The 25,238-nt window shown below is 48.3% G+C and overlaps 8 protein-coding genes across 8 annotated transcripts, besides 1 other annotated feature; 5 read left to right on the top strand and 3 right to left on the bottom strand.

Annotated features, from left to right (window-relative positions):
• Positions 1–894: 894 nt before the first annotated feature.
• On the top strand, positions 895–7,752 carry UA08_04561 (hypothetical protein; the record flags this gene model as incomplete). Its single annotated transcript, XM_020266845.1, has 2 exons — positions 895–979; positions 1,037–7,752. The coding sequence occupies 2 exons, from the start codon at positions 895–897 to the stop codon at positions 7,750–7,752; spliced, it is 6,801 nt and encodes a 2,266-aa protein (XP_020120260.1).
• An 867-nt stretch (positions 7,753–8,619) lies between these two features.
• UA08_04560 (3-ketodihydrosphingosine reductase tsc10) lies at positions 8,620–9,753 on the bottom strand (the record flags this gene model as incomplete). Its single annotated transcript, XM_020266844.1, has 3 exons — positions 8,620–9,450; positions 9,512–9,643; positions 9,712–9,753. 3 exons carry the CDS (start codon positions 9,751–9,753, stop codon positions 8,620–8,622), a joined length of 1,005 nt encoding a protein of 334 aa, XP_020120263.1.
• A 326-nt stretch (positions 9,754–10,079) lies between these two features.
• UA08_04559 (hypothetical protein) lies at positions 10,080–12,106 on the top strand (the record flags this gene model as incomplete). Its single annotated transcript, XM_020266843.1, has 2 exons — positions 10,080–10,269; positions 10,326–12,106. The coding sequence occupies 2 exons, from the start codon at positions 10,080–10,082 to the stop codon at positions 12,104–12,106; spliced, it is 1,971 nt and encodes a 656-aa protein (XP_020120262.1).
• Positions 10,365–10,432: a repeat region (Identified by RepeatMasker using a combination of RepBase library and repeat library created with RepeatScout).
• A 1,865-nt stretch (positions 12,107–13,971) lies between the features above and the next one.
• UA08_04558 (hypothetical protein) lies at positions 13,972–17,944 on the bottom strand (the record flags this gene model as incomplete). The annotated part of the gene is made up of 18 exons (XM_020266842.1): positions 13,972–14,039; positions 14,179–14,203; positions 14,465–14,603; positions 14,640–14,699; positions 14,753–14,957; positions 15,020–15,131; positions 15,183–15,264; positions 15,315–15,349; positions 15,397–15,580; positions 15,632–15,721; positions 15,772–15,868; positions 15,923–16,277; positions 16,332–16,391; positions 16,442–16,519; positions 16,578–16,752; positions 17,026–17,404; positions 17,452–17,532; positions 17,593–17,944. The coding sequence occupies 18 exons, from the start codon at positions 17,942–17,944 to the stop codon at positions 13,972–13,974; spliced, it is 2,577 nt and encodes an 858-aa protein (XP_020120265.1).
• A 275-nt stretch (positions 17,945–18,219) lies between these two features.
• On the bottom strand, positions 18,220–20,595 carry UA08_04557 (Heat shock protein 78, mitochondrial; the record flags this gene model as incomplete). The annotated part of the gene is made up of 1 exon (XM_020266841.1): positions 18,220–20,595. The coding sequence occupies one exon, from the start codon at positions 20,593–20,595 to the stop codon at positions 18,220–18,222; it is 2,376 nt and encodes a 791-aa protein (XP_020120264.1).
• A 406-nt stretch (positions 20,596–21,001) lies between these two features.
• UA08_04556 (Elongation factor 1-beta) lies at positions 21,002–22,132 on the top strand (the record flags this gene model as incomplete). The annotated part of the gene is made up of 4 exons (XM_020266840.1): positions 21,002–21,081; positions 21,342–21,751; positions 21,844–22,052; positions 22,112–22,132. The coding sequence occupies 4 exons, from the start codon at positions 21,002–21,004 to the stop codon at positions 22,130–22,132; spliced, it is 720 nt and encodes a 239-aa protein (XP_020120249.1).
• Positions 22,133–22,630: 498 nt separating this feature from the next.
• On the top strand, positions 22,631–23,227 carry UA08_04555 (hypothetical protein; the record flags this gene model as incomplete). The annotated part of the gene is made up of 3 exons (XM_020267368.1): positions 22,631–22,686; positions 22,798–23,074; positions 23,171–23,227. The coding sequence occupies 3 exons, from the start codon at positions 22,631–22,633 to the stop codon at positions 23,225–23,227; spliced, it is 390 nt and encodes a 129-aa protein (XP_020120248.1).
• A 784-nt stretch (positions 23,228–24,011) lies between these two features.
• Positions 24,012–24,553, top strand: UA08_04554 (hypothetical protein; the record flags this gene model as incomplete). Its single annotated transcript, XM_020267367.1, has 2 exons — positions 24,012–24,086; positions 24,143–24,553. 2 exons carry the CDS (start codon positions 24,012–24,014, stop codon positions 24,551–24,553), a joined length of 486 nt encoding a protein of 161 aa, XP_020120286.1.
• Between the last annotated feature and the right edge of the window lie 685 nt (positions 24,554–25,238).

The following is a 25,238-nucleotide window of genomic DNA, read 5'->3' as shown; positions in this document are numbered from 1 at the left end:
TCTCGAAATGATGCTTTACCCCTGAATCGTTCAATGGGACGGATGGGACCACACGGGAAACACGTCAACAACGCGCGCGACCTGTTCATGATGTGCGTCAAACAACTTGCAGCTGGTATCAAAAAGAAATAAATACAGATCTTGCAGAGCCCAGGGCTAAGCGTACCGTAGACTATCCCGCCGGCTAATGGAGGCATCGCACATATTAAGATTTGAACCGTACCGGGCAATACACCGTAAGATTGCACGATGCTGCGACACTCGGCGCCCCCAAGCCCGCCGTACTGTAACAGAGAAACACTGCCAAACTGGCAACTGCAGCTGCGGTGCTCGCACCTTCCCATTGGGTGCTAAGCAGCGCCCGTTGAGCCTGACTAGTGCACGCTTCCTGAACTCCCTCAAGACCGGCTAACTTTTTTTCGAGACGTGCCGCTTGACTGCCTCCTTTCCCTTTGCTTTCTTCGACCATCGAACGTTCTTCCCAACGTTCTTTCGCGCCCTCATCCGCCTGTCTCTCGGTGCCATCTCGTGAACGAATCCTTGTACTGCGCCATGATCCAACTTCCCGCATGCTTGTGGTCTTTGTAAATCTGGCGTCGTGACACACCGTCTGACTACCTCGCGGAACCGTCCTTGCTCAAACAGTTCTCCTGTGGCAGCTTTATTTATTTTTGCTTTTATTTTTTAGGCTTCTCCCAGGAAAGCCTCTGCCATCTGCTTTCATTTGTTTTTCGTTATTCAAGCAGCTTTCCGCCTTGGTTGAGGTGCTACCAGCCGTCCGAGGTCAACTAACCGTCTACCCACTGCGAATTTCTTGGATTTCCATGCTTCATCATTCCAGACTATAACGGGCGCGGCAAGCAATTGCTTGCTGCAATAGACGACACGGAAGGTATGTATCTGGCAATTCCATTGACTGTCATTGGGTTAAGGATCACAATCGCGCGGTTCTACTTGCCGATTGAAAAGCTCCGCTACCGTGCAAGACTCCTCTGAAGAACCGATTACACTAATGAAAGGATTTCCGCCATATTAGGTTCTACTTCGTTCGTATCCATCACATTGGCACCTTCGCCGCCCAGCCGTCCGCGCGAGACGACAACCCTGATAGACGGATATTCAGTGCAGGCATCGGTAGAGCCACCGTCGCTACCGACTTCGCCCGCAGCTTCAAGCATCATAGCAGTTGGATCACCCGGACAGCAGCCATTAGGCGAATCCTCGGAATCGCTTCCGTCACTGCCTAAGTATCCCGGGGCGTGGGACTCCCTATCGTCGTCGCCGGAGAATCGCAAGGCAAACAGCGCATATTTCACTGCTGCGTGGGGCTCTCCGTATGCAACTCCAAGTCCTCGTCGGCTCTCGGGGACAATAAGCCATCAACCTAGCTTGAGCATCCCCTCTCGGGACAACTCTCCCACAAGAGGTCGCGGTTACACATCCTTGCGTGGTCCTGGATCGTTGCGTACAACGTCAACATCTAGTCAACTCCCAAGACCCTTCTACGGTTCCATCGGCCGGTCCTCGACGAGAGACTTCTCAGGGGCACTGGGAGGTCCATCAATCAGACAATTTACTCAGGATTGGATTGATCAGTATTTGTCTGGCCAGCCACGAACAGAGCGGACGAATTGGCTAAGTGACGACGAAGGCAGCGAGGCGCCGTCCTTCATAACCGCTCGCAACAACTTTGGAGACGATCCAACAGAAGGTTGGCTGGGCTTGGACGAACCTAACGAGGAGGACCCCCTAAGGACGCCTACCGCGTCGAATTCTCTATCTCTCAGGTCAAGAAAAGGGCTTCCGAACGGGCATCTCGGCCGGTTTCGCCAAAAACATATCTCCACTCTTAGCACTGCCACGTTGCGGCAAGAGGACTTCTGGAGCTTTGCGTACGGTGACGAGCATCCATCAATCACAATGTCTGATGCAGATACATCTACGCCTAGGGTAGAGCATGAGTCCCCGGCTGAGTCTCCAGTGGAGAAGCCACTGCCCATACCCCCTTCGGAGGATACCACTGTCGTTGAGAACATCGAGAACGTGAAAAGTGATATTAGATCTAGACCTTCGTTGCTTACTCAGGCTTCTTCTATGCGCGGGAGGAATAAAGTACTCTGGCGCGGCAAGGCCTGTCTGATCAAAGTGCCCCAAGATGACAAGCGGGGATCTGACGAGTCCGGCAATAAATTGCTCACAAAGGTGGATGTCAAGAATCGTTTGCAAACTTGGGTAGATAAAGGATATCATGTGCATGGATTCGATGTTTTTGCTCCCGAACTAGACTCTACAAGTCAGAATGGCGGTTTTAGTCGGCCGCCCTTTCCAGACCAGTCGGAATTCCAACAGGAGATGGCATCAAAATTCTATCCGGTGAGGTTCCCAAATCTCGGTGAATGGGAGGCATACGTTGAACAGCTGAAAGAGGAAAAACTACGCGCATTGGGAGTGTCCTTAGGTTTCGATGAGTCGCCGGAAGCGCCATCGCCTGCCTCTATGGTAGCACTGAACCAAATGGCTGCGTTCCCAGGTCATATTACCTCCCCGCCGATACCTACATCATCTGCTGCTAGCAATCACCTATATGGATCCCATGCTTTCTCTCATTTCAATCATTCCACCAATCCTAGCACAAATGCCGAATCACTGGCTTCGCCCGCACCCCAGTTTGGGATGCAGCACCCGTTTTACGGAGTCGATGGGAATATCGTGGCAGGACTTCCATATCCTTATCAAGCAACCCCTCCTGTTGCCGGGACTTTGACTCCCCAAAGTCTGTTCAACGCACGTCAGAACAACATTTTCGGAACTGGTCCGGGGGTCATGCCCAACTTGAATGCGATCTTCTCTCCTGTCTCTCCTCTCAATGCTGACGATATATTTAATAACGGCTCTAATGGCCAGTATGATCACAGAGATTCAATCCATGATACCACGCATCGTAACTCGACAAGCCATGACCGGCATACTCGAGAATCGAGAGCGGCAACACTCATTATGGACGACCCACAGACTGAAACTGAACACTTCCAAGCATCGAATGTGGAGATCGCGCATCCCACTCCTCGAGGGCATAGTCACAATCTCAGTGAAACGTTGCAAAAAGGTCTCGATCGTTATTCTCACGCAGACTATCATCTAGATCAATCAATGCAAGGCCAACTAGAGGATACTGAAGCTGGCTTACAGGAGTCTCGCTGGGCTGTTGCTGAAAATGATGCTCAGCCATCTGCGGCTCGCGGACAATTTTCGATTCAGGACTCGTTTACTACCGGCCACCATCGGATGTTTGGCGAACAGCAACAGCCCATGGATATGATTCAGGATGCTGATGAGATTGATACCAATCCTAGTCTTGCCGCAAGTCCCCGCGAACCTAACATCAATATGAGTCAACATCCCTGGCATAGTGCTAAAGGAAGTTCCGCCTCCTTTGCTCCGGGGCACAAATCCAAGCCTTCTTCATCTGGGCTCAACGTAGAAGCCAAGGAATTTGATCCGACGACTTCGTTCTCATCTAACGCATTTGCTTACCAGGAAACTTCAGCTCAGCCAAATGGATATGGAAACGGGCCAATTTTCTCGCCCACCTCGTCTATATTCAAGTCTAGCGGTTTCAATGTGACAGCTCCTTCATTCACACCGTTTGGTAACGATGCCAATGTTAACGGTGCATCGTTTGTGCCGAATGCATCAAAAGGCTTCACCTTTTCCGCTGCATCTTTCAATGCGGATGCTCCTGCTTTCAATCCTGGAGCTAGTGTCGCATCTAATACCTCGGATGCACCTAGTCATCTCAAGAGCAGCATCTTTGGAGACGTCGATTTTACCCAAATGTCTAAGCCAAACAAAGAATCCAAGGCCGTTCCTATTGTTCGACCTGATGATAATAACGAAGAAGAGGAATCTGAAGAAGTGATTGAAAGTGGTGCACCAGGACTGCAACCACGTCAGAAACGTGCTCGTCGCCGTGCTGGTGAGAACGAAAAGGACGTCGAATTTGTGGTTCCTTCGCCCCTCGCAGAGGCCTCTCAAGCCCAAGCAACGTCAGCACCTCAAGCACCTAAATCTGCTGAAGGCAAAGAGAACGAAGTCCCTCAGCCAGATGTTCTTGATACCAATTCGAAACCAGCAAGCCCGGACGCAAAACGCCGTTTCGTGGACGATACGATAGTAGTAAAAGCTGCTGCCGATGTTATTCCCGATGAGAATATCACACCTTCAGTCGAAACCGAACCGTTCCCTGCAATCTCCAATGAAGATTCCCATGGTGCTGTGAAGGTTGATGATGAACAAACACACAAGGAATCCGAAAATGAGGCTAAGGGAAAGCTTGCTCCTACAAATGAGACTGCTGTTGAACCTGCTATTGCAGAAAAAAGCGCAAAACCACCGAAGCGTGAGCCAAGGAAATCAATATTTTCGGCTTTCGCGAAGACATTCAATTTCCGTCCTTCGATTTCCGAGTTTGTCCCGACGAATAAGGAGCCCAACGATGAAGCGCGACCAGAGCCTGTCAAGTCTCAGCCCGAAAAGCCTAAGACAGGGCTTTTCGCATCACGTTATGCAGTTGAAGAGGAAGCTGGTACTACCGATGTCGCGCCTGTTGACCATGAGGTTCAGACAAATGATAAGGAACAAGGTGTAAACACTGAAGCTGATCATGATTCGCCTAATGAGGAAGAACTTGACGCTGTAATGAATCAACTTAATGGGGATGATTCCGACGTGGGTGTGGAAAGGCTTAGCACACCATTACCGCCCCAAATGGTTACAGAGACTCCTGAAACACTCTTGACACAACGGGCAAGTCTACCTCATATTATTCGCAGTGATGCTCCCAGTCCCAGCCCAGCCAAAAGTTTCGATCAATTGCTTCGAGGAAAAATTGGGCCTGATCTAGATGTTCCCCAATCTCATCAATCGTTCCCACAACGAGGATTCGCTTCCGGTGCTCAATCTCCTGTCCGTCAATTGCTCAGCACGAACGAACATATCAGTGACTGGGACGATGTCATCTCTTCAGGGGAGGATGACAAATTAGTACAACGAAGCAAGTTCTTTGATCGTCACGTTAATACCCTTGTCAGTCAGGTATTAGCAGAGCGGTTAGGTCCGCTTGAGCAAGCACTGAGTATCATACAAAATTCCGTCTTGTCTTTACATTCGCAATCAGCAACTCAACCGCCACTGCGTAGTAGATCAGCAGATGTGGAGCATAGTGATGCTGATGATGAGGATGATGAAGAGGATGTACCTCGTTCAGTCTCACAATTAAACAAGCGAGATAGGAAGTTGGAGAAAATGAAGGGGGCAGTTCTCGAAGCCCTTACTACACACGGGCTCGGTCGACAGGAATCTCATCCTTCAGCGAACTTCAACGCCATTCACGAAACTCTTGTTGAGCTTAAAGCCCTAACTGAAAGACAACAACAGCCCGAGATCCCAGACTTCAAGGGCTTAATACAGGAGGCCTTGGCCATCCACGCTCAAGCCAATGCTAGAAAGACGCCCCTTTCCGAAGCAGAAGAGATCGGTGCGGAAAGCTTGAAACTGCAATTGGATGGTGTGAAAAGCATGCTTCGAACTGCCGACGAGCGTACTGAACAAGAAATTAAGGCTCGCCGTGACGTCCAGGAAGCCTTAACTGAAGTACAGAAAATGCTTGGTCACGCCGAGGGCGAGGTTGTTCACTACCGCAAAGCCGCCGAGGAGGCAGAAGCTACTCTTCGTGGGCTACAAGAGGAGAAGATTCCTCAGCTAGAGAAGGCTCAGGTCAGATATGAGGCCCTCGAGAAGCAACAAGAATCCTGGGAAATGACACTTTCAGAGCTCTCCGCCAAGAATATTGCGCTGGAAGGCACACTTGATGAGTATCGTGTTTCGCATGACTTCTGGAAGAAGAAGGCCTCGGCAGCGGAAGGGGAGAATAAGGAACTGCGCACCAATATCACACATCTTACTGCTCGAGTCGAAGATAGTATGCGCGCTAGACAGAGTTTACGTGGCAAGTTTGACAAACTGCAAGATGACATGGTAAACTTAACCAGGGATGTTACTTGCGAGCAAGCCAATGCACGTAGACAAGAAGAAGAGCTTACGGCGAAATATGAAAGCCTACGCGCTTCCTATGATAGAGAGGTTAGGTTGCGTGAGAAGCTTGAAATTGACATTGGCGAGCTAGAGAAGTCAGAACGAGAAGCTGCTAAACTGAAGTTCATCTTTGCTCAGTCCCAACAAGAAAATCACAGACTAGAGGAGCTAGTTGAAGCCTTGCGCCGGGAAAGTCAAGAACATCAGAACACAGCTTCTCGTTTTGAGCGCGAGTTCAATGAAGCTCGCGACAGCAGTCGCATGGAAATTCAGCGCACCAGGACTTCCATGGAAGCCGATCTTGAAGCAGCAAACAACCAAGTTAACTACGTTCGAGCACAGCTTGAAGCGGAGATTGGTCGCTTGGAGAGCCAAGTTGAAAACATTCGCATGGATGCCGATACCACAAAGGAGCGCTACGAGCTTCTTCTAGAGGAAGCCCATGAAAACAAAGCTTCTTCCATTGCCGAGCTGTCCGCTTCCAAAGACATAGCTATGGAAGAACAACGCAAGACTCACGACCGTGTTCTCAACGATCTCCGTGAACGCCACGCCCGTGCACTGCATAATGCTTCGGAAGATCGGCAAAGAATTGAGTCTCACATGAATGAGAAGCTAGATCTTTCTAACGAGAGAGTAGCTCACTTACAAGACCGCGTGTCACACTTAGAAGAGAGACTTGAAATTGCCAAGTCTGCCGCTCGTGCTGCCGCCCAAGCCGCCCAAGCCAAGGGGGTTCCTATTTCTCCAACTCCTGTGCAACACCATTCTTCGCCGTCCTTGTCTTATAGCAAAGATCCTTCAGTTCCTGAGAAGATCTCCCCTCAAGCTTTACGTGAATCGATTCTTGTCCTTCAAGACCAATTGCAACAACGCGAAAGCCGCATCGAAGAATTGGAACAGGAGCTCGGTGAAGTCGATAAGGATGCACCCAACAAACTCAAGGAGAAGGACACTGAGATTAGCTGGCTTCGAGAACTATTGGGGGTCCGCGTCGATGATCTCCACGACATTATAAACACCCTTTCACAGCCTTCTTTTGATCACAATGCTGTCCGAGATGCTGCCATCAGGCTCCGGGCTAACCTCCAAATGCAACAGCAGGAAAAGGAGAGGGCAATGTCCGGAGGACAAGCATTTCCTTCTTTGTCTGACATCGCTGCATCACCACGTTCGTTGCCACTTGCTGCAGCTGCAGCTTGGGGTAACTGGCGCAAAGGACGGGAGTCCTTTACATCGGAAAACGGAGCTTCTCAAACACCTTCAAAGTCAACGAGCGGCGGTGGATTCTTTTCTGGTCTCCTGACACCCCCAAGCTCAAATGTAAGATATACACCCAAGAATTCGAGCGCACCACGAGGTCCAGCACGAATGGGAGGTCGCCGAACAGCGTCAGAAAGTCGTCCACTACGGGGATACAATCCATCACCGCGCTCCCTATCTGCGCGGCAGATGGACAAGCTACCCGTTGTCCATCAAGAGCCGCTCGAACCACCGACAACACCACCACTCTTGCGACGTTCCAGCTACGACCGTGATGCTGAACAAAATAGCTATGATGGTAGTGCTCTAATGGACGATGGCGACGGTGACAGCATCATGGCCCCAGAATCTCCGAAGGTATCAAGGGACGACGGCATCTTTGCAACTGAAGAGTAAAGAACGCTCACTCAGTTTCTCTCTTTGAAACCCTGCTCCCTTGTCATCGAATCTCTCTCCTCTTATTCTTCGCGCCATAGGTATTTTGATGTTTCTTTTCCCGAGAACTGTCATCTCCCCCACACTATTCCAGATTGTCTATATTTGAAAGTATCTAGGGTTTCTTCGATCTGCATGGCGTTATATCTTTTGTTTAAGGCCCCCCAGGTTTCTTTTTTCCCATTCTAATCCTTCTTTTACACTGTGGGCCACTTTTTTATTCTTTTTTATATTTTTATTTTTCTCCTCTATTTCCCAAAACTTGATACCACTGCCGCCACTGCAACGCATACTTTCACTGTTAATAGTTCTAGCTGTACACTTTTATTTTGTCATTGTGTTATTCTTTACACATATGGCATGTCCATTCTTTATTTAACACCCCCGAATATCCACTATTTCCTTGGTTCGTTTTTCTGTGTCGAAGTTGAAGTGTTGTCTTCTGCTCCAAAGATTGATATTTGTTGTATGTATTTTTATTCGGCTTTCTCCGGGATGTAGAAAAATAATTCATTCCATTTGAATAATTTGATTTGTTGTTTCTATCCGTAATGCTAAATAAATTTTTTACGTATACCTAAATCATTTGATCCCTTTCCAATTTACTATGAGCAAGCTTAGCTACCTCACTACCTAATTAGGTACATGAGTTATGTCCAAATCCATGATAAGAAATTTTTCTATATCATCGGTTATCAGATGATAAACACTGTTTGCTTGGTGGCCACAATGTACATGAATTAAATAGCATTTCTAGGGCTAGTGATAGCGATCGTGCAGGAAGGAAAGTAACAATGTATCATACTGTACATCTGTACATCATATTCTTCATGCTTTTACAAACGCAATTCCCTTCTGTTTCCCATAATTAAATGCCTTTTTGGCCAAGTCCGGGATGATGAACAGGGCAACAATGCCGCTCAACCAACTAGACGCGGTGTCGAAAAGGATATTATTCCGGGGACTAGAGCCGAGCGCCGTTGTCCGCATTATTTGACCAACTGCATTAGTTATAACCTGGAAATCGCCTCTCTCAAGCCCCTTGATGGCAATAGTGGCTACCTCCTCGGGGAGCTGTGGCTTGTCGGCTTCCTCCATAATATGAGTAATCTCGGGCTTGAGCTTCTGCTCATTCTCGAAACCGGGGCTCGTCATACCCATTGGGAATACTATGTGGATCTTGACGTCGGTTGCAGGCGCATTAGCATCCTTCTTGCGACGTGCGCCATTGTAGATTTCAATCTCCTGGACGAGAACATCCGATAGATTTCGCATGGCGGCTTTTGCGGGCGAGTAGGGACTGTATCCCGAGACGGTAAAAAATGCGGCAGCGGACGAAGTGAAAATTAGATGTCTCGGAGACTGCTGGTCTTTTGTTTTGATATCTCGCGACACAGGTGCCAGCCATCTTTTCAGTGTGGCATGCGCAGTGTACGCGCTGGTCCAGTACACAGTATCCATTTGATCTCTCAAAGTCTGGATAGGCACATCAATGAAAAGCCCCGGGTGACAGTATCCTGCGCAGCACCAGACAACATCAGGGGCTACCCCATTATTCCACGTTGTCGTATCGTCCAATATGCGATCTGCTGCATCGGCGTTCGTCAGATCCGCAATTATGTAGTGGAAGCGTTGTTTCGACGGGCTAGCTGCGGCAGCCTGTATGATGTAAGGATTATTTCTTCTCCAATACAGCTGAACATGGAGATGGCCTGCGTACCTTGATAGCGGCAATAGCTACTTCGAGTTTCTGGAGAGATCTAGAAACGATGACAACATTGGCGCCTTTCTGTGCAAGTTGGACGGCAACCGATAGCCCAAGACCTTCCGATGCGCCTGTTATAAGGATAGTCTAGAGAAGACAATCCCTCGGTCAATTGTCTAGGCCCTCGAGTTTTCCGACCTACACTGGCAGCTTACCTTTCCATTGACGGGAAATTGATTCGGGCCGAATCCGAGCATTTTGTAGAGCGAGTAAGTTATCGACCCGATGACAAGGGCAATGATAAGAAGGACGCCACTGGAATAATCCATGTAGACGTAAGGCTAGCTAGACAGGGAGGAGTAAAGAGTGAAGAGTTAACAGCTCTGATATAAAAAGGGAAATAAGCACGCTGCAGCTGCCGCTGCCGTTTTGAATCGCCCAATCAGAGCCAAGCAGGCATCGCGGTGGGGCAAGACCGAAGGCGGTGAGACTATCGCATCTAAATTTTTGACCTCCAAAAAAAAGTAACGGAGAACTCTGAGAAAAGACCGGCTCTCATCTACTCTGATTTAATAGACGCAATATGGCGGCCAAGAAAAGAAAGGCTGGTCATCGACAGCCGTCAGCAAAGAAGAACGACTCGGCCTTGCAATCAAAATTCAGTGTCGACGAAACTTTCGACAACTCCGAAGATGAATTCACTGCCGGCCGCGATCAAATATTGTTAGAAGAAGGCCCAGAAGCGAAAAGACGGCGCAAGTTTCAAGAAGAAGGTAGGAGACTCTATCCGCAAGACATTGTATTTGCATTCTTACCTGGTTACATACAGACGCCCTTCTCGAACCCTCCGACGAAGAAGTCCTTGGATATGACGAAGCTGAAGATGACGAGGATGAGGATGACTATGAAGATGGAGAGGAAGATGATGAAGACGATTATACATATTCCAAATCAAAAAAACCACGATTCGCCGGATCAGACTCGGACCCGGAGGCAAGCGGCGCCAGCGAGGAGGAAGATGACGAGGGACTTGAAGCATGGGGTTCCTCGAGGAAAGATTACTATAATGCCGACGCGATTGAGACAGAAGCAGATGCGTTGGAAGAGGAGAACGAGGCAAAGAGATTACAACAGAAGCATTTGAAGGCTATGAAGGAGGCTGATTTCGGCTTCGACGAAATCGACTGGCTGGAATCCGGCCAAGGAGCCGACGACAGCAAAGATGGCAAGGACGGTGTGGTCACAGAGATTTTACCTCAAACGGAGATCACAGATGACATGGGCACCGAGGAACGGCTCAAGGTTCTCAAATCGCGATATCCCGAGTTCGAGCCTCTAGCAAAAGACTTTGTCGACCTCCAGCCGGAGTACGAAAAGGTGCTAGCAGAGGCCCAGAAAGCGGAAGCGGTTATAAAGGACTTTGAGGGTTCAGTCCCAATATCGATCATTAAGTTTCGAGCCTTGGCATCCTACTTGGGCTCAATTAGCATGTACTTGGCTCTACTCACATCTCCCGCGGAGGACAATGATGGCAAGGCAATTGCACTATCGCCTGCCGATCTGCGGGATCATCCCATAATGGGAGCTTTGGTCAAATGCAGGAAACAATGGGAGACCGTGAAGGAATGGAGTGTATCCGATCTTCCTGCGTCTGAAGATGTCGAGGTTGATGACCGGGAAGTGTCCGAAGAACCTGAAATGGCCGTGCAAGTACCCGTCAAAGAAAAGAAATCAGCTAAGCCGAGTCGGAAAGAAAAGAAGTTGAGCAAATCACAACAAGCGGCAGAAAAGGCTCAAGCGGAAGCCGAAGCACGTCGGGCCGCCAAGATTCAAAAAGCCGAAGCCAATCTGGCTGATCTGGCTGATTTGGTCAAAACATCAAGCAAGAAAACCAAAGCTTTGCCCAAGCAAACATCTCGATCTCAAGAAGACGACGATTCTGATATTGGCGACGAGGGCGCTTTGACGGCTCGCGAAGCCGAGGAAAAAGCCCAGAAGAAACGCTCTTTGCGATTCTATACTTCTCAGATTGCGCAAAAGGCCAACAAACGAAGTGCTGCTGGTCGGAATGCCGGTGGTGATGAAGATTTGCCTTACAGGGAACGTCTCAAGGACCGCCAAGCACGTCTCAATGCAGAAGCTGAGAAGCGCGGTCGTGCCCGAGCAAACGAGGCTGAGCAACTAGGCGGCGAGTCTGATGAGGAAGATCACCGTCTCGCGCGTGAGATACGCGATGACAACGCAGGAACAGACGACGATGAGTACTACGACATGGTTGCCGCTCGTAACAAACAAAGGAAGGCGGATAAGAAGGCCCGCGCCGAAATGGCAGAGGCTGCTCAACAACAAGGGCCCTTTGAGGAGATCGAGGAAATTGGCCCTGATGGCAAACGTCGTATTACTTACCAGATTGAGAAGAACAAAGGTCTCATGGCCAAGCGAAACAAGGACGTGCGTAACCCACGTGTTAAGAAGAGAAAGAAGTTTGAACAGAAGAAAAAGAAGCTTGGAAGTATCCGTCAAGTCTACAAGGGAGGTGAAGGCCGTGAGGGCTACGGTGGTGAGCTTACGGGTATCAAAAAGAATCTTGTCAAGAGTGTTAAACTGTAATGATCAAAAGCTTGTGTGGGGATTCTCTTTTGGCGTTATACCTAGTTGTCAATACTTGCGCGGGATACTATTTGACCTGGATATCTTGATTTTCTCGTACATACGTACCAATAATTACTTCAAGTGTTGAATTGACCCAAGAGATGGTTACATGCAGCCCCGGTCTGTCCAGATGAAGCGCTGGTGGCGTGGTTTGATCTAATACTCATGAAAGTGAAGTTTAGGACCGTCGATCTGTATACGCAATCTCGTGGCAAGGTAATCAGCTGCCTAGAATAGGTGCCTAGTAGGCAACCAGACGAAGATGATAAATGACAGACGGTCTCCGAAGAAGACAACTCTGAAAAAAACAAAATGTCAAGATCTATTTCAACGAAGATGGCCAGCTTACTTGACGGCGATTTGTACTGGGAGAGTTGCATATGCCTCGCAGCGTTGTTCTGGGTCACGTGGAACGTCGCCCGTTTCAGGGCCTCTTCAGAAAGAGCAAAATCAAAAGACCAGAGATGAATAGAGAACTGGAAGAAACAGCGCCGCGAGCGCAATTGGCTTCTCCAACGCGAGATCTATTTTCGAGAAGAGTTAGGCCAACTTGAGAAACAAGATGATGAGAAGAGCTCGGACAGACGGGATACGTTACAACAATCTCTAGAGCACACCATCCAAGAGCTATGGCTGTGCAAACAAGCGATGGGCTCGCTCATAAATGAGAAATATACTGCTGGTTCATTAGAAATAAATACTGGGCAGATCAGTGCAAGCCACAGGGAAAGAGTGAACAACGCAGGATGCTAGAAGCATGCATAGCGAGAGGTGGATGTCGTGAACGAAAATGCAATTGCTGCTTCACACCTCGTCGAACAGAAGATGGAAAAACACGCATCTGTTTTAATTTCTTCACAATGTCTCATGATACTTATGGCCATTGCATGGAAGAGTGTGGATGTTGTCGGCGCTATTGGGGATTCACGTCGGTTGAGCGAAAAGAAGCTGGTGAATCTTTAACTCGCTATAGATGAAGGTACCTACCTACCTTCCTCGGTTACTTGATTAAACAAGGACCTTCAAATCACATAATTAAGTCAAACTTACAGAAGAGCACCACAAGATGATCCAAGCTTGTACTTTCAAATTAGATGTTGTTGCCAGTCAGTCCATTCAGATTATCTGCTATCTTCAAGATATTCGTACTTTTCCACGGAAAAATATCAGGGCTATCTACTTGGAATGTCTGAACAGCAAGAATTTGTGAGAGATGAACGGAGTGAGAGTAACAATGAGGGGGTATCTATCTGCTATTGGGGTAGCCCGGGTCTAATTAAGCGAAAAAGAGTGACCATTTCTTGTTTCTGCTTCCGCTTCCGTGTCAATTCAAACCCCGTTTCGCGCATTGGGATTGTAATTTGTTGTCTTTGAAGGTCTCAGACGGTGGTGATGGGGCCTGGTCACATGAGCACATTATTCAGCGAACCACCTGTGTTGAAATCCTGTGATTCATCATCTTCAAAGGAGCTAGACGGCGGCGAAGGACCGTTTAGTCTGCAAGGTTTCCAATCAGAACTGCCCGTCCTCGATTATATGATGATGACTACCAATCTCCGGCTCTTCTAGCTAGTCTCTACGAGGTCGAAGACTAGCCAGTCCACCAATAGACGTAGAGAAACAGCAACGTGAGTATCAGCTGCCATATTGTCATGATAGTTTGCGGGTTCGGAAGCAGCTGTTGAACTATTTTCTTATGATGCAGGCAAGCAGGTGAGAATAAAGACGGGCGTGAGAGATGAAGTCGTGAGGCTCTGCCTCTCCGCAAACATGGAGTCGGATCGGGTAAGTATTGTTCCCCGGTCGATCCCCCGCTGGTTGCCTCAGGCAAACACTTGCCTCTGAATGAACATATGGTGCCCATCAGTTTCGGGGTTGAGCTGGAGTATATCTAGGTATGTGTGGTACAGACAGGATTGGTCTCTTAGTTAACAGTACATTGCTCTACAGGTACGTGTGCATATAATTTAATCAGATAATATCGTGAAAAACTTTCAGTCGACTGCCATTTCATTCTCAAGAAGGCTCACAATCTCGCACATAATGCCTAGATACCTAGGTATATATATTCAGTGTTTCACTCTTACATAGCTTGGATCATATAAAACTTGCTTCATCCAGTGGCCTACTGATGTATCAATCAATCACTTCTCTTAGCTAACAGATCTGCTAAGTTGTGCTTCATGGCTTGATCTGTATTCTTCGATAAGTCCATTTCTAGGAAGCTGCGGGAAATTGACTCCTGTCAGTACGAGAAGTTAGCATGATATCCTTCAGTTGTACCTAGACGCTGTGAATCTTGAAAGTTAAACATACTGCTTCCTCTAGTATCGCCTCGTCTGCTTTTGACATTCTGGCACAAGCTGCGACAAGGTCTTGTCCTCGGGCTAATAGCGACACTAATTCGTTCGCCCTTTCAACAATTGATCCGTCGACTCCGTTCATGGCAGCACAACTGTCACGCAATAGTCATTAGCCTGAGTGTACATACTGCACCGCAGAAGACTCGTACAGAGTACCAAAACTTTGGTTGCTTCGTCCTGGTTTGAAACTATTGACACTTAGCTTGCAACACTTAGGGGGCGGGATTTGTTGAGACTGTACTTGTAGAGATAAGTGACCTGCTCTTTGTTGTCTGCAGATTCTTCATCAATCCTGACTTCCATGTGTCCAAAAGCCAGGGATTCTCTCTCCGGTAGGAATCCATTTTCAAAGATCTCGTGGAAATGAGTAGCGACGAGTACTTTGGGCTTGTTATTACCGAGACTTAGTAGATACTCGAAGATCCCACAGGCCAAACCAGCTCCATCTAGCGATCAATCAAGAGTCAGTATTGACCGAGCACGGTACAATAAATTGAGCGTTAGTTACCATTCATGTCAGTACCCTTTCCAAATTCGTCGATGATAATTAGGCTTCTTGGCGTGCCGAATCTTAGCAGTAGTGATACTTGCTGTAAGTCTAGCATGAAAGTGCTTTGAATCTAGGCACAATCTGAGTAAAAGGATTTTTGAGAATTCATTCGTAAACAAACCTTGGAAACAGTTTCCGGCGTGTTAATACGGGTTAATATTTTGTCGGTGATGCCTATCTCGGCGCTTTGAGCAGGCACGAAACTACATCTGTGAGTATTTTCAAGGATAACCATCGGTGACCCTCTGCTCACCTTCCGATATGAGCCAGGTACACTATCAAGGCAATCTTTCCATGATGAGCAATAGTTAGCCTCTGTCCTCAGATCAACTTACCTGCTTCATGTATACACTCTTTCCCGAGAAGTTGGGTCCCGTCAATAACAACATGCTTGGAGCATCTAGGAAAGGGTACTCAGCATCGCCATTTTCGATATGTGGCAGCTGTGGTCCACAGCCACCTCGAATATTGACATCGTTTGGGATGTAAGAAGCTACTGTCAACTCCTGGAGGGGATGTCTTGAAAGAATATTTAGCAAACCTTTCCTATAGATGAAAGTCGCTTCTTACCGTCCACCTTTGATACGAATCACATTCTCTGTGGACATTCTAGGTCGCACAAACTTGTAGATATCCGCTGTTTTAGCCATTGCAAGGTAACTATTCCATAGGTCAGAATACCGTAGTTGTAAGTAGAGAAAGTTATCTACCAATCAATCTCTCCACAAAGATCTGAGGATGTTGAGAGCATATCCTTGTATCTCAGAATGTTTTGGGCAATCTCATGGGCTATTTCTATTTCTCTTTCTGATTATGTGTCAGTAAAGAATTTGTATATAGGATGTACTATGTGTTCCTCACCGCAGATAAGCCCGTATATATCACCTAATTTCTCGTCCATTTCTCGCATCCTTTCGTCTTTGAAATATGCTCGATTCTCTGTTGTGAAAACCTGTTCCCAGGATTCATTGCGTCCTGTATACGCAGCCTGTCCTCTCTGGTCATATGGTATAGCAATGTTGAAGCCAAGTTGCGGGAAATAAATCACATTAACCTCAATTTGAAGTTCTTCAGGGATCGTGGAAGCAACATCGACGGCAACCTGCTTCAACAAGCCATCTAACCCATTGTAACGATCTTTAAGGAGGTCTAGCTCACGGTCGACTCCTTGTTTGATGATCGTTCTCTGCTGCTCCTGGGAATCCTCAATATCAACCTTTACCAGTCAGCTTATGTGGTGAGATAGGATCGGTTTATAACATATACTAACCGTCTGATAGATAATCCTTCCAACACTGCGAAGACTCGAAACATTTAGAATGTTGAATACCTTGCATATCAATTAGTGGTATCCTAACGGATTATCTACTTAGAACTTACTCTGTCACGAAATGCGATCATATCCTGCCAATTCATTTCACAGACCGCTTCTTGAAGGTCTAATGCATGGGTTGCGAACTAGAGTCATCTTTCAGTAGGTTGCGCAAGGAAGATTGTAGAGCACGCGCATTCATACGTTTAACAAAGTCCCCCAGATGGTGCCTTTGAAGCCACCGAATGCGCCTTTGCCACTGCTAAGGCCCTTATGGAGATTGGTCATCACGGAACGCATATTCTTGATTCTTCTAAGCGCGAGGCTCATTTTCTGCTGGGCATCTGCGTTAGCAGGTAGCAGAAAGGTATCCACTATCCTATTTCTTTCCGATATGACATCAACTTCAATACTGGGCCGTAGGAAATATTGTCTCAAGCGATTCTTGCCCTGGGGTGTTAGGAGATGCTTGTGAAATAGGCCATACAAAGAAAAGTCTTCCTTCGCTCTCGATGATGTTTTCCCTGGACCTTGATTAAACGTATTGGGATGTGACTCGGATTGCAGTACTTGCAGCGAAGCAAGAGTATTCAAATTAATGTGCCTTTTCCTTCTCAGCATTGCAACATGACCAGTATTTAGAGCCACTTACATTGTTCCTTTGAGAAAGAATGTCTCAACTGATCTGACCACACAAGCAGTACCGTTATTATCTTGGTCGCTATAGTTTGTTGTTCTTCGCCGTTGTATATATGTCAAAACCGCGCCTGCACATCCTAGGGAGACTAGATTCTCAATATCTACTATCCCTCCAAGCCGAAGAATCTTCCCTTTTTCAAAGGAGAATCCTGCGTTTTCTGCTATCACCTCCTCGGCCTGCTGGGTCAACCCATCTCCAGGTACTAAGAACTGTGCCTGTTCTGATTCCAGCTGGAAGATCTCTAACTCCGCCAACTTTGCTTTGGCACTATTCACACCGTACTCTTGAATGGGACGAACATCTATGCGATATGGGAGATGAAATGGGTCACCTTAGAGCAGTCAGTGGGAACACAAAATAAAATGGTACGCTACATACCAGACCACTGTATGTCACCCATTGTTGCTTCCTCAGCTCGTGTTGAGGTCAATATAGTTGTTGGACAGATTTCGAGCTTCACTGGGGCATTTCAAATACATCAATGGAAATACGATTTACACTCTCATGATGGAGACTCACACGTGTCAATCAGGTCTTTCCCGCCATATTGGGTGTCACTCAAGATACTGAGTCTTTCTTCTCGAGCAATATAGAAACAACACCCAACCGTGCCTTTCTCCCTCATGTCGACAGCCATGACGACTTCAGCCATGTCATCAATAAGATCGTTGTCCTCTTCAACGTGGTTGTGCATTCCAGTCCTCCCGCCGCCTTGTTCATGCTCCCTGGTTGTATTGTTCGTCGATGCCTCGTAATCGAGTAGGTGCGGTCGTGTAGGATTGACTGCGTCTGCTGCAAACCTTCGCTGTGCACTTGAGGTTCCAAGCGGGTTCCTGGAAGCTAGCTCTCTTTTCCTCTTCAACGACGCCATTGCCAAAGGTAGTCACGAAAGGTATGAATCATGAAGAAAAAATGTTGGTCTACGGAATGGCGGAGTGAGTGCGCGCACCTCGCACCTTCCACACGTGCCATGCTCCTTCTGAGAGAGATATTAGGTAAGCTGCGAGTTTTATTGATACACATGACCTAGTTATATATTTGTACAAGAGTAGGGTTGCCTATATTACAGATCCAAACAACATTGAAGCTCGCTAAAGAGACGAAAAGAATATTCGGAACTCCATGACAGCCACCGCGAGACCAACCTCACTGGGCAGAAACAACTTCCACGCCCTTCTTTTCCTGATCGAACTTCACCCGAGCAGTGTTTCCAGCCGTGAGCTCGCCCCTGATGATCTTGTCCGCGAGTTTGTTTCCAATTTCCTTCGCAATAAGTCGATTAAGCGGGCGAGCTCCGTAACGTGGGTCATAGCCCTTTTCACAAAGCCATTCCTTGGTTTCGTCGTCCACCTTCAGTGTCATTCGTCGGTCGTCTAACCTCCCCTGCAATTCTTTCAGCCGGATATTTAAGATATCCCGAAGTGCATCCTTGGACAATCTCTTAAAGATGATGAATTCATCAATGCGATTGAGGAACTCTGGTGGATAAGACGACTGCACAACGTCCATAACGGCCTTCTTGATATCAGGAGGAACATCTCCCTCATCGGAAAGTTTGTGCTTGTGCAGAGGATCTGCGCCGACCAAGATATCCGCGCCCAAGTTGGATGTCAGGACGATGATTGTGTTGCGGAAATCGACCTTGTGGCCTTGGGAGTCTGTGAGAAAGCCTTCGTCAAGGACTTGCAGCAAGAGAGTGGATATGTCACGATGAGCTTTCTCAAACTCATCAAACAATAAGATGGCGTAGGGCTTTCTCCGAACAGCTTCGGTGAGCTGGCCGGCATCGTCGTACCCAACATAACCAGCCGGTGCTCCAATCAAACGGCTGACAGTGTGCTTCTCCTGGAACTCACTCATATCGAACCTCAAAACCGCGCTTTCTGTCGAGAAGAGGAAACCAGCCATCTTCTTGCACAGCTCTGTCTTGCCGACACCAGTAGGTCCAAGGAACATGAACGACGCCAAAGGCTTGTTTTCACCACTCAAACCCGCTCTCTGCATCCGGACAGCGTTTGCCACAGCCGAAAGCGCCTCGTCTTGACCACGTACCGACTGCCGCAGTGTATCCTCCATGTGTATCAGTTTCTCAACCTCTCCAGACATCAGCTTGCTCACCGGAATACCGGTAGTTCGTGATACAACATTTGCAATATCATCAGCTGTAACCGAGTCGTGAATTAAAGTATCCTTATCATCATTTTCGGCACCCTCTTGCGGTAGCTTGGCCTCGAGACTTGGGATGACGGAATACCGAAGCTCACCCGCTCTCGCAAAGTTACCTTCACGTTGCGCTTTTTCTAACTCGAAACGTGACTGTTCCAGCTCCTCCTTCGTGCGTTTTATGCTTTCGATCTCTTCTTTCTCTTTGTTCCAGATTTCCATAAGCTTCGATACCTCGTGTTGCTTTTCTTTAAGCATTTCCTCTAATTTAGCACGACGCTCTTTGCTTGTGACGTCCGTTTCTTTGCGAAGCGATTCTAGTTCGATCTGGATTGTCGTGATTTCTCGGTCCAATTCCTGAATGGAATCTGGCTTGGACTCTTGTTGTAGCCGAAGTGCTGAGGCAGCCTCATCTACTAAATCGATAGCCTTGTCCGGAAGGAAACGATCCGTGATGTAGCGGTTGCTGTATGTAGCAGCGGCAACGATTGCGGCGTCGGTGATTCTCACTCCATGGTGAACCTCGTATTTGTTCTTTATGCCACGTAGGATAGATATGGTGGAAGCCACTGAGGGCTCGCTGACTTGAATAGGTTGGAAGCGCCGGGCCAGGGCCACGTCTTTCTCAATCAAACGATATTCGTTAAGAGTTGTCGCACCGCAACATTGAAGCTCACCGCGAGATAGCGCGGGTTTTAACAAGTTGCTTGCGTCGATGCTGCCTTCAGCCTTTCCTAACCCAAGCAATGTGTGTAACTCGTCAATGAAAAGAATAACACTGCCCTCAGCGTCTTCAACTTCCTTCAAGACGGCTTTCAACCTTTCCTCAAAGTCGCCCCGGAATTTAGCTCCTGCGATGAGAGAGCCTAAATCAAGCGCCACCACTTTCTTGTTCTTAATACTTTCGGGCACATCGCCCTGTACTATCCGCTGGGCGAGCCCTTCCAAGATAGCAGTCTTTCCGGTACCTGCGGCGCCGATTAGGACCGGATTATTTTTCGTTCGCCGCGAAAGAACCTGGATTGTTCTGTGTATCTCTGCATCCCTTCCAATGACCGGATCGAGTTTTCCGGATTTAGCCTTTGCCGTTAGATCGACACCATACTGCTCGAGCGCGGATTTCTGTTCCCCCCCTCCTAGGTCCATACGATGAGTACCGCCTGGTGGGTGGGGGCCACGGCCGTTGGCATACGTTCGCGCAAAGAATGTTGGCGGATATGTAGCTTGTTGAGAAGTATTAAAGCGAAGTTTCGATATCTGGCTATTATAGCTGCTTCGAACAGGCAGTTGGAACGGTGTAGCTCGCGACGGCCGGCATAAGCGTACTCGGGCAGCCCGTGCCCTTGCAACAGACATCATGGTGAGGCTTTTCCTTGCTGCAGCAACGATACGGGGATTACTCTTAGGAATATTGTCATCAGCAAAGAGGCGGTATTTACATGCTGGGATATGGCTTGGAAGAGAGCGCTGTCGAGCTTTCCAGAAAGCACCAGCTCGAAAGAGCTTTGCCGCATTTCACCGGCCGGGAGCCAATGAGAGAGCTCCCTCGCAAAAGGTGGCGGCTGGGCGAGAACTAAGTCACGTGGTGGCCCCTTTAGGAGAGAAGAAGGAGGGGCTCCCGCTAAGAAAGAGAAAATTCTCAACCCAAAATTTCAGACACGTTGGGCCTTTTCTTCTCCTATCCCCAAACACCTTCACACACACACCACTTTCTTTTGAGTCCTTTCCTTTTATTTCACCTCATATACACCTTTCTACGTCCACAATGGGTTTCACCGACTTGGTCTCAGACGCTGGCCTCACCATTGCCAACAACTACCTCTCCACCCGCAGCTACATCGTTGGGTAAGTTACAACAACAAACCTCGCGTTGGCCCCCCGCTGTGTGCAGCAATTTTTGATGCTTCAGCTTTCTGGTCTGCGTTTGCCTGTGCTTCTGCTTTATGATGAAATCAAATTGGTCCGTGTTTAGGAGGCGGCTTAAGACACCGCTGTATGACTACACACAATGCGAGAAATCGCGCTTCTGAAATAGTTTTGGCACTTTGTTCTGCTTTTTTTTTTCCTGCTGTTCATTTCCATGACTTTTATTCTATTGTTACAAGGAAAGTTATTGACTCGCGCCTTGATTACAGCCACGCTCCTTCCCAGGCCGATGCTGTCACATTCAAGGCCTTGAGTGGCGCACCTGACGCCGCCAAGTACCCTCATGTTGCTCGCTGGTACAAGCACATCGCCTCATATGAATCAGAGTTTTCCACTCTGCCTGGTGACCCATCCAAGGCCTACACCGCCTATGGACCCGAGACGACAGAGCTCCCCACCAACCCCAAGGACAAGCCTGCCGCTGATGATGACGACATGGATGACCTCTTCGGCAGCGACGAGGACGAGGAGGAAGACCCAGAGGTAGTCAAGGAGCGTGAGGCTCGCCTTGCTGAATACAAGAAGAAGAAGGAGGCCAAGCCTAAGCCTCCTGCCAAGTCTCTGGTCACCCTTGAAGTTAAGCCATGGGGTGAGTCTAGCCGTCGACTAATTTTTCTTTCCCAACCAAATATATATATATATATATATATATATGCATATTCTAACTGGTTCTTCTTGCAGACGATGAGACCAACCTTGAGGAGATGGAGAAGAACGTTCGTGCTATTGAGAAGGACGGTCTTGTCTGGGGTGCTTCCAAGTTTGTCGCTGTTGGCTTCGGTATTAAGAAGCTCCAGATCACCTTGGTTGTCGAGGACGAGAAGGTCTCCACTGATGAGCTCCAGCAGCAAATCGAAGAGGATGAGGACCACGTCCAATCCACCGATATTGTACGTTTCGACTCTGATGTGTCACGATATCTGGATTTTATACTAACTCATTCCAACAGGCCGCTATGCAAAAACTGTAAACGCGATATGTTTAATGATTTGAAGAATAAGATGATGAATATGGAAACGAGTCTTCCAAGGTCACTAAATATCATGACTTTCTTATTTCCCTCCGTTTGCTACAGACCCGTGTAGATAATGGGCAACTAAAATAAAAAAGACCGTGAAATGCGCATTGTATTGACGGTTTGTAATGACGGTCAAAAGACGTCCTCTGTTTGGATCTTTCCATGCGATATCTATGTGATCTGCTCGCAGATTGTGTCATGTTTAAAAAAGGATCCTGACGTTGGTACTGCGCTAGACGCGCTCTCCGCATCCGTAGAGGCTAAAGCAGCGGGCGACAATTTCTATGGAAGCTAAGCTAGCTTGAACCTCGAGACTCCAGAGTTCCTCACAGTCTCACGAACTAATTGGAAGCGCTTCTCGTCACATCCCTGGCGTAGTCTGTTATCTGCATATTTTCTCTTCTCTCTTCTCTTCTACTCAGAAAAAAAAAAAAAGAGCCCATTTCCACCATGGGATTCTTCTCGCGCATCATCACATTTTTCGGCCTTGTGCTGCTGGCTCATGCGTGAGTTATACCCAGGCTGACCTTCTTTTTATTCGCCTTCCTGCCCAGTCTTTCAGTATTTACCGTTATGAAGATACTACAGACGGTGTACTTACTTACTGCTACGAATAGAGGATACTCCGCCCATGAACACACAACGCTCTACAGCAACGTTGCTCGCACCGGCACTGCCGCAACTCCTACCAACAATTTCGGCGCCGTTGTCCCCTTGGATATCACGCTTGAGGCATTGATCTCCGTGGTATTGGTTTCGACCGGTCTTGTCCTGGGCGCTGAGAAACTGCAGCCTATTACACATGGAGCATGGGCGGGCCAGATTGAGAAGGAGGGTGGTGGGAAGAACCCATATAAGAATTTGGAGATTCGATCTGGATTTTGGGATGTGAGGGTGAGTCTTTTCGTCTTCTGAAAGTTCTACACATGAAGTAAGGATGCTTTCCTGCCAAGGGATAAATGGCTAATATGTTTCTTTTGGCGAATGTAGAAGAGCCGCCAGGAATTTGCAGATTGGATGCGTGAGCAGGGGCAGACCAAGTCGTGACCCGCAGGATATACCTCATAAAGCTTTTTCTTTTTCTTTTGTTCTCGATGCGGCAAAGATAGTTGATGGAATAGCTTGTCATGTGATATCACCTTTAGACGGGCTGGCTATCTTCGGCTGTTCCCTGATGATAAATAATAATTGGACTATAGTCAAGTAACTTTGATGCAAACAATAAAGCCGGACATGCATTTGCCATCAAGTGAGACAACCTGGAGCTGCGCCAATCGGAGGCAGCTGTGTTCGTCAGAGACATGCACGGATTGACTAGTCTCATGGATATATTTGAACATTTGCTCCGGTTGGCACCTGTCCATAACACCAGTCAAAGAAGCCGCCGACGCCGCTAGGGGTGAAAAGAGAAAGAGAAAGAAAAAGAAAACAAAAGAATATTTGTGTTCCGACGAATGCAAGGGCCAACCCCATCGAGTCCGAAATAGAACAGGCAGGGCACAGCATTCGCAGATGACGAATCGAGCGCTAAGCGCAGCGCAAATGAAACAAGGCTTGGTGAGTTGCGCTGCTAGCGTTGGCGCCACCGGAGTGCGAGCGAATCAGTGCGGGGGACGCATCGACAGAGCAGACGACGTGCTAAGAATATACAAAAGCCGGCACTGGCAGAGTTGGCAGCGTGCATGCAGTATGTGGCAACGCCCCTGCCTGGAGCGCCTTTATAAGGCCGGCGTCGCTTCCTCGACTTGCCCTTGACCTTTCCTCCTCACGCCGCGCAACTTCGCTAGTAGAACAAGCACATCAGAGATCCCCTCGTTCCATATCCACCACAATGCGTTCCATCATCGCTGTTGCTGCTTTCGCGGCTGTTGCCATGGCCCAGAGCTCTGACACCGCTGTCTCAGTGGTATGTATGCCTTCCCCTCCCAGTCCGCAGAACATCATCACTCACACTTGGAGCAGTCAAACCCAGCCACCCAGTACCTGACCGAGACAAACTCCCTCGGAGTCGTCACTGGCCAGCCAACTGCCGTCACTTCTCAACCCGACGCCATTACCTCCCAGCCTAGTGTCATCACCTCTCAGACAGCTGCGGCGTCGATCCCTGCTGGCCTGTCTACTCCCGTTGTACCGTTGTCGTCTACTAGCTCTACCGCTGCTGTTCCTAGCGGCAGCTCTTCCGCCGTCTCGCACTCTTCCTCTACCTCTGGCTTCTCTACTACAACCTCATCTAGATCGAGCAGCAGCACCTCTGGCTCGTCAAGCTCTTCCAGCTCGTCTGCTTCAACAACCACATCCACCGGTGCCGCTGCGATCGCCACCGCGGGTCCCATGGGCCTTTCCCTCGTCGCTGCTGCTGCTATGCTTCTTTAATCCTTGAATGAATGGGGGTCATTTACGATTGCTTGCTGTCTCTTTCCATGTACATGCATATTTGAATAGGCGTCTAAACCTGAAGTAATAATAATCGTATAGAATGTCGATATTCTGCTTACCCCAGCCAGATATTGGCCGTATCTGTATGTGCACTGTAACCACAATACCGTACCACGATACCGCCGTACGAATGACAAATGGCGCCTTGCTCTTTTAGGAAACCATATTTGCCGACGCGAAACGTCGCGTGTCTGTCGCGGCAGCCCTAACCCGATTGGGATCCACGCGTTGCTTTTCCTCCCGGATCGGGAGTTAGTGCCAAACAATGGCGGTAAGATTACCCAAGATACACGTAATTAAGGCATCCCTTCGACGCCAAACACCAAAACAAAGGAAGACAAGCGCCCCCCTCCCGCTTCCCTGGCAACTCCTCCTGCCGGACTAACTAGTTAAATGAATCAATAAACGACATCTTAGTGCTCGCTGCCAACATCGTTATCGTCGCGCTTTCTTGTATCATTCGCGAGACATTCACTACCTATTCCCCCGCTTCAGTCAGGCGGCCTGTTCTCGAGGTCAAAATTATCTCGACGGCATAGGGGGTTTTGACTGCTTGCGACGCCTCGAGATAAACAAACATTACGTGACTCGAGCTTCAGGCGGTCTAGTCTCGTCTCTCGGC

The sequence above is a fragment of the Talaromyces atroroseus genome, assembly GCF_001907595.1.
Source record: "Talaromyces atroroseus strain IBT 11181 chromosome Unknown scaffold_5, whole genome shotgun sequence".
In the NCBI taxonomy this organism is placed as follows: domain Eukaryota; kingdom Fungi; phylum Ascomycota; class Eurotiomycetes; order Eurotiales; family Trichocomaceae; genus Talaromyces; species Talaromyces atroroseus.
The sequence above is the reverse complement of the archived record's forward strand: the minus strand, read 5'-3'. Positions and strand labels throughout refer to the sequence as shown.